General features: G+C 34.7%; 1 protein-coding gene across 4 annotated transcripts in view; it reads right to left on the bottom strand.

Annotated features, from left to right (window-relative positions):
* Positions 1–3,820: 3,820 nt before the first annotated feature.
* Positions 3,821–7,769, bottom strand: part of TBC1d7 (TBC1 domain family member 7) — a 5,488-nt gene continuing 1,539 nt past the window's right edge. For 2 of the 4 annotated variants that reach the window (XM_027368155.2, XM_027368157.2), the window contains exons 2-3: positions 6,160–6,252; positions 3,821–5,370 (exon numbers count right to left, since the gene is read on the bottom strand). In XM_027368155.2, the coding sequence (XP_027223956.2) occupies positions 4,005–4,964 (960 nt within the window). In that variant the 5' untranslated portion in view covers positions 4,965–5,370; positions 6,160–6,252 and the 3' untranslated portion in view covers positions 3,821–4,004. The remainder of the gene's footprint in view (positions 5,371–6,159; positions 6,253–7,769) is intronic. The other 2 variants (XM_027368156.2, XM_070137847.1) reach the window with 1 other exon arrangement.

Genomic DNA, 7,769 nt, shown 5'->3' with positions numbered 1-7,769 from the left:
TGTTTACTCTCTTTCTTTCCTGAGAGAACATGTAAAATTTATTTTAAGAGGATTAGTTAAGTAAAAGCTTGTATCATGAGTTGAAGTCTATGCATGGCAATAAATAGACCTATATAAAAAAAACCTTTCTGTACGTGTGCACACACACACAGACGAAAACACACTCACTCACTCACTCACTCACCACTCACTCACTCACTCACTCACTCACTCACTCACTCTCTCTTCTCAATCTCTTACTTGTCTTAGACATCCTTTTACATGTCAAATTCATGACTGCAGTATGTTGTCATCAATTATCATTGTGAGATAAGTAGGCATAATTTTTGGTGTTTGTCTCCTTAGAACATGTTGGAGATTAGGATTGTAAAACTGGAGTCCCACTAGCCTTACCAGAAGGGAACCAGACTCAAGTCAAGGATAATCTACCCTTTGGCTGGGCCTTTATCCTGGAGAACCAGACAAAAGCTTTCTTTGCCTAGATTTTGGTAATATTATTATGGGCAGTTAGGATTCTATGGCTATTGACACTTTTAAGAGGCTCTTAAACATTAATGTGCAGTTATGACAATCAGTAACAATTCTGAAGTCGGGCATGCCTAGCCAGGGTCTTGATTATAATAGAAGCAAGACATGAGGCTGGGGGCCAATGGTGGATCAAGGACAAAACAATTTTGGTAGAACCCAATTCTTAACCCTTTGTATGGTGGTTACTGCACTGTCCACTAGGAATCTTGTTACACACAAATGGTTCCACAAGTGTTCAGCCATTAAGGAGTCAATCAGGATACCTACAGGGCTTCGTCGGATTTCCCCATTCCATAAGTGTTTGGAATTTTTTTTAAAGCTAATAATCCAATGAGTTTAGTTTATTGCCTTTACACATAGAGAGCTCTAAAAGTTATTTAGATAGCTTCTTATACATTTAGTTATAATGGTCAATTACCAGTACTGTATGTCACCTATTTACTACTATTTTTCTTGTTTTTTGGAAATATTCTCTGTGGCTTCATTGCTATTAGTAATGTTAGTGACCTTATAATAATCATAATGTCTAAAATAAAAATAACAGCATCGATACTGAAAGCATTTGTAAAAACTCAAGGAAAGGGTATATCAAGTGAGGTCACGAGGACTACTAATTGACTCTGGTGTATAGAGACATTTCACAAAAGAAAACTCAAGTGAACATTAAATTTCCCCAGCGGTATGGAAATACTGATGCTATTATTATGATCATTACTGATTTAATGATTCTTATAATGTTATTAAAATACTAGTAGCAATAAGAAATAAAGACTTCTTACTGAAAACCAAGCTAAAGGGGAAACACGTGGGAAAGGCTGTATTAGTAATTGGCTCCTTAGTGACTACATACTTGTGGAGCCCTTTTAGTATAAGCACAATTAATACCCTAAAATCACATCCACACAAATAATAAACTAAAATCGCACTGGATGTGTTATGCATGTCATGCAGTCTCGGCTCAAATGGTGAAAATTTAAGTATTGTTACTTGCAAGGCTTCTGTAATTAAAGGATTCATTTAAAAATACTTCAAAGAAGAGAACAGGTCACTTTCAAAATACAATTTCCCGACATTACAGACGAAAAGTGCTCATTATATATTAATTCAAACCTCATTCCTTACTCTGCCTTTCTATTTACTTACTCATCCACACTTGAGAAACTGCCTCTTCCAAAATAGGTCAAAGCTTGTATCAACTTACCAATCCTATATAGCACGACAGATTAACATATCTACTCAAGTAAATTAACCCAATGTTGATGGGAAAATGGCGCATTCCCTTTGGCAATGCTTGTTTAAATGTTTCTACACATCGATGGCTCTGCCAATGCTTAGCCGCAAAGGAGTCAATTAATAGATCTTTCGACCTCACTTTTCCTTAAAAAGTGGGAAAATGCTTTTTTTTTACTTATGCCATCAATATTGACACTGTTATTTTTGTTATAAACATTATAATTACTATATTGTTACTGACTTTACTAACAGCAGTAATAATATTAGAAAATATTATCGTAAATCAAGGAAAAGGGTAAACAGGTGAGACAGGTAGTTTGCGGAATTGACTCTTTGGTGACAGTACTTGTGGAGCCATCTATATGTAAAAATAATTACAAAATTCAACAAACATAATGGGCAATGGCATGTATGAACATGCCATGCCCGGTGGCTTGGGGTTAATAAAGAAAACAATATCTGAAAGCAATACTTCATAGAGACATACAGGCTCCCATCTGTCTCGCATTTTAAGCTGACAAAGTTCAAATTTCAGAACCTTAATAAATACCTTTTAAGATGAAATATCTGATCAGAGAATCTAATGTTCATCCAAAATAAAACATATTCACAAGGTACAATAGTAAAATATGCACATAAATGACTAAATAAGAATAAAAAACAAGTTATCAGCTAAGAATACTGATATTTATAAAGCAATAAAAAAATACTGGAATTTCTATAGGACTTCCTATCAGTCCAATCCAATGTAGGAACTGGAGATGTTTATGGCCTTGAATGTTTTATTGTTAATCACTATTATAGTGCTTTTATCTAACCTGGTTAAAAAAAAGTTATGTCTATAAATAAGATTAAATATTCCTTAGCCTTGGAAAAAATTGCATTAAAAAAATGGTTTAAAAGAGATGCAAAGTGAATGGAGGTTTGAATAAGAAAAGTTGTATTCTTGAGGCCCAAGAAGCTATGTCTACATAAATACAAAAGTCACAAATGATGGATGAGAAAAACATCAAACATTTAATCAAAAACTATATTACCGTACCTTAGTTTCACATACCAAGAATATGAAATTTAGACTGCTTTTAAATAAATTATGACCTAATACTTGTAATTTATCAACAGTGATACAACACAAATAATAAATACTATTTCAGACACATCCCTTCAAAATGTTGGCAAGAATGACAAGATTTAGTCTAAGAAACATCACATAATAAACTTCTTGTTATTATTTGAACACAAACAAAACCAAGGTAAACTGTACCCAAGTAGACATGAAATGAGTAAAAGAAGTCAATTTAGAAAGCTCATAAATTAGATAGTATTATTCTAGGGAAAGGTGTATATTTTGTGAAGTGATACTCACACCAAAATTTCAGTGCTAATAACTTATTTATGTAGATTTTCATATTCTATTTATTTACAGTATATAATAATACATATACTCTTAATGTGGAAACAAAGATTAATGTATGTCAAGCAATCATTCCAAAATTATTTGCTATCTCAATTTAGATTACAAAATTCCATTATAACAGCTGATCATTTAATTAGTAATTAAGGAAGCTTTTGCTTTAAACTTCATCTCATGTAGTGAAGGTACATTATATATAATATGGCTCTTGAAAATATGAACCATATAGTTGAACAAGTTCAGAGCTGAGAACTGAGACTAAAAAGTCATAATTTTGAATATTGTTCTCATACCAAGTTATGGACTTCTAGCTTACTGGCTGGAAATAGAGAAGCTGATGTCAGTCATGCATATTTCAGCAAATATATTCAGCTCTTAATGTCCTGTCATAATGCATATTACTGTTCTTTTTATTTGAATATTTCTTCCTTTCATCTCATTTCTTTCTGTATTTCAATCATTTATACCTTTATGCTACCTCACTCTGCTGTTTTCTTGAAATTAATATCAAAACACATGACTCAAGACATATGCAAAAGATACTGATAACAGTATACAACTTCAGCATTTAGTATATCTGTGTATCTATTACTAATCTGCAACATCTTTGGGACTTTTATAGAGGTATTCAAAGCAAAATACATATTCAATTCTGAAATTTATTTAAAAATTACACCATAAGCATGTTTACACAAAGAACAATGCCTGGTAACCATAACAAATATACTTTGATATCATTCTGTAACACAACAAAAATTTGGGAATCATCTGCCGCAATACAAGGAGAAAAAACGGCTCAGTGGTTTGGCTTCCTAAACACATTTCAGTCTTACCCTCTCTTCACCACCCCTACTTTTAGCCAATGATCTAGCGCAGATGTGACAATAATTTCAGCTTCTTCCTTCCTAATATTACTTATGACATTTCGCACACCTTCCACGGACGATGTTGCAATTAATGGTCGCCTCTGATGGACAAGCATTGCTACAATCACGAATGACAGGACTCTAAAAGCACCAGCAAAGATTTTATCCAGTATCTTCTCAATGGCTGTCTCTGGGAAGATATCACAGAATAGGCTGAAGCACTGATGTTTTAAGAGACTGCTGGAGAAGAGACCCATTTTGAACAGATGGAGGTGGAGGTAGTCATTTTCTTTACGCAACATGCCAATGGCATCTTGGATAGCATCTAAGATAGCCTGCTCATTCTTTAGCAAAAGTGACCATATGGAGGCACAGACATGGTAGATATCTACTGGAGTATCAAAGAAACAAGACACCTTTCTTGCAATGGCTATGAAGTGTTGATTTTGTTTTGTTCGTAACTGCTGTCTGATGTCAAAGAGAAGTTTGGCTTCACTCATCAACCACATCAGGAGGTAATGCTCTGGAAGAGGTATATCTGACCAAGGCTTACTTCCTGAAGCAAATTTAGTGTTACCAGCATTTCCAAGGGAATCATGTCCATTGACTGTTTCTTCCCCTAATGTGGCTACATTTCCAAGACCCAAAGATTTAAGAGCACGCCAGAGTTCCTCAAACATAAGGGTCTGTTGCTGCCCCACATACTCTTGAGACTCAGCATAACGAGGAGTGATACCAAGCAAAAACTTCCAGACAGCTGTTCGATTTGTAGCAGGAACTATGGACCGCTGTGCAAAGTTTGCAAATTTTCGCTCATTCATTGGTTGTTCCTTCAGAAGGGCTTCTACAGCACGCTTCTCCTCCACCTCCCTCAGTCCAACCTTCTCATAAAACTGACTTCTAAAATTCCGTTCATCAACCATTTTGTCAGTAATATACTGACAACATACCAAAAAGTAAATTAATGTAATTCAAATCTCATACATATAACACACTTTTATCTTGCAATTTGGAAAGCAAGACCCGCAGTAGAGAATCACTATAGTCCGTACTATTTGACAAGGTATCACAATCAAAATCTACTCTAAGTTATTTCTTTTAATCACTTTCATAACTGTTTCCCTTGCCATCTTCCGGTTTTCCTTCTGTCAAAGCTGCTGGACCAGTGATGTTGCTGAGATCATCAAACTGACTGCACAAAGTACTCAGTTGTGTCTGGATTGTGGACATTACCATCTTTTGCTGTTTCTGGATCTCAAGAACTTCATCAGACACCTGCATCAGCTCAGTACGAAGGCTTTGGACATTGCTGATAAGTTCTGTAGGGACCTGAGGATAATTAGCACTATTAGCAACAGGACAACAACAACCACAATGTCAATACCACACATTTTTGTTTTGTTTGTTTATTTATTTATTCTTATTTAATCTTAGGCACATTTATAACTTTTCAATCATATTTTGAGCATAATTACCTTTTTTATAACAACTTTATCAAATGTATACAACAAAGTCATGTGATTGTTTAAGAACATTAAAACAGAATGGAATCAAAGTTAAAAATTTCAAAACACTTGCATGTCTACCATTGGCCTATCCACATACAGCCCTCTAACAAAGGCTGAAAAACTTTAAACACTTATATTCTTGCATGATGGAGCTTGCAGATCTCCCTAGTAATCTAACATCAGATATGAAATTACTCAAAGTTATTCTGGATTTTTCCTTGTGTGCCAAAAGTGAGGAGGTTTGGCACTGCACAACTAATGGGTTTTGACACAAGACTGGATTCTGATAAAATGCAGCCCATATAATTAAGAGAAAAAGTACCATTTTAAAAGCCACTGTGTTTTGCATACATCCATCATCCAATAAAATACAATACAAAAAAGAAAAATTAACAGAACAAGAAAACGGTTAATGGTTATGTTTTAAACTAATAAATGTGCTACAAATCAAAGGTTATATAAGCAAGCAAAGGAGAAGATATAATATAAAAGGAAGAGAAAACTACAATAAAAGAGAAAGCAAAATAGAGAATTGGGGAAAAGAATCAAGGGTGAAAAAAGACAAGATATGAAAGGGAAGGCCATAATAACATTTAATCTATAAACAAACCTGAGTGTTAGCTGCCTGTGATCCAGCAAGTGTGTTGTACTCCTGATCAACCTTGCATGACAAAGCAGTCAGTTCACTCTCTGCCTTGCCTAACTGAAACAAGACAGTAACACTTAATCCACTCAAGAGCATTGAAACATCAATAACTGTAATAATAAGAGGAAGCAAGCTACATCTTGGAACTAATAACACTGGAAATAAGATCTTGGATTAATAATTAAGCTTGCTACTTATCCCAAATGGAGAACCTTCCCCCCCAAGTTAAAGTGAACCACAGTAATAACTGGTATGTCTCTGGAGAATAAGGAACTTTGCTTTCGTTACTCCGATGATGTGTTTATCATTTTCCATTGGCAAATATATTTATTGAGGAAATTTAGCATTTATGCATTTCTAATTCACACCATGCACACAGAACATACACCACACACACACACACACAAAAAAAAAAGATGAAAGGGCTTTGCTTAGGCACACTTACATTAAATTAAATCATAAGCTGTGCAGGTAAAAGACTGTCCATATTGTCTACCTGCCAAAATTTGGATTGATTATCTTTAGAAGTGGCCTAACATTGATTCAAAGTCTTTGTAAATTATTTAGACCTCGCATTGAATTGCCGATTAATGTTACCGATTTGGTAACGCATACCAACCGCACTAAGAGTTGTGTTGCCACTGGTTGTTCGAACACAATGTGATGGGAAAGAAAGGACTAACCTTTCATATACTACCAAATCAAGAGAATAAACCCTTTCCATTTCTAATGTAACCATATTTTCCACTAGCCACCCAAGCGTTCCTATCAGCCATTACAGGTTTCATGGTCTGAACCCATTGCTTCCCATTTTCTGGTTACTTCTCACGATCTGGGAATAAGTGAAAGGATAGACCTTTCTTTCCCATTCTATTGTGGTTCAAACAACCAACAGCTACATAACTCCTTAGCATTTTCATGCAAAAGAACTGTTAAATTCTTGGATTCGCCTAACACAGCAATACATTTGCATTTCTACATAATCATACAGTTTATGAAGCTACTGGTCTTTCAAGATATAGGAAACATGTTTAAGTCTTATTCTAAATACAAATGAATAATTTTTTTGGTGCAGGTCAATTATCTGTCAGTCTTCTTCTAGACAAAAAGTAATACATGCAAACGATAGAGTTGTGCAGAAAGAAATTGACTAATTGGCATCTCGTCTCAGCGTCCTGACTTAGCCCCACCCCATTTTGTCAAAGCTGTGTGTGTGTGTATATATATGCATATAAATATGTATATATATACATGTGTCATATTTATACATATACATGTATATATATATATACATATACATATATGTCAACACACTTGAATAATCCGCACTTTCCCGCCTCACATAATCTGTCAAAATGAGGCGGAGCTATGACGTCACCTGAGTGGCACCACACTTTTGTTTGAGTATGCGAATCTCTATTTATTGAACACGCAAGTGTCTCAGATCTCAATATTCTAAAAATCGCCATCCAATATTCTTTCCTACCTTTTGTAAACAAAACAATGATGCCATTTCATTGTTGTATATTTATTGTTATATTTGAGTTTCGTTCTTAGATAAAACCCACATAATG

Source organism: Penaeus vannamei, chromosome 23, assembly GCF_042767895.1.
Source record: "Penaeus vannamei isolate JL-2024 chromosome 23, ASM4276789v1, whole genome shotgun sequence".
Classification (NCBI taxonomy): domain Eukaryota; kingdom Metazoa; phylum Arthropoda; class Malacostraca; order Decapoda; family Penaeidae; genus Penaeus; species Penaeus vannamei.
Note: the sequence above shows the minus strand (reverse complement) of the source record. Positions and strands in the feature narration are given on the sequence as shown.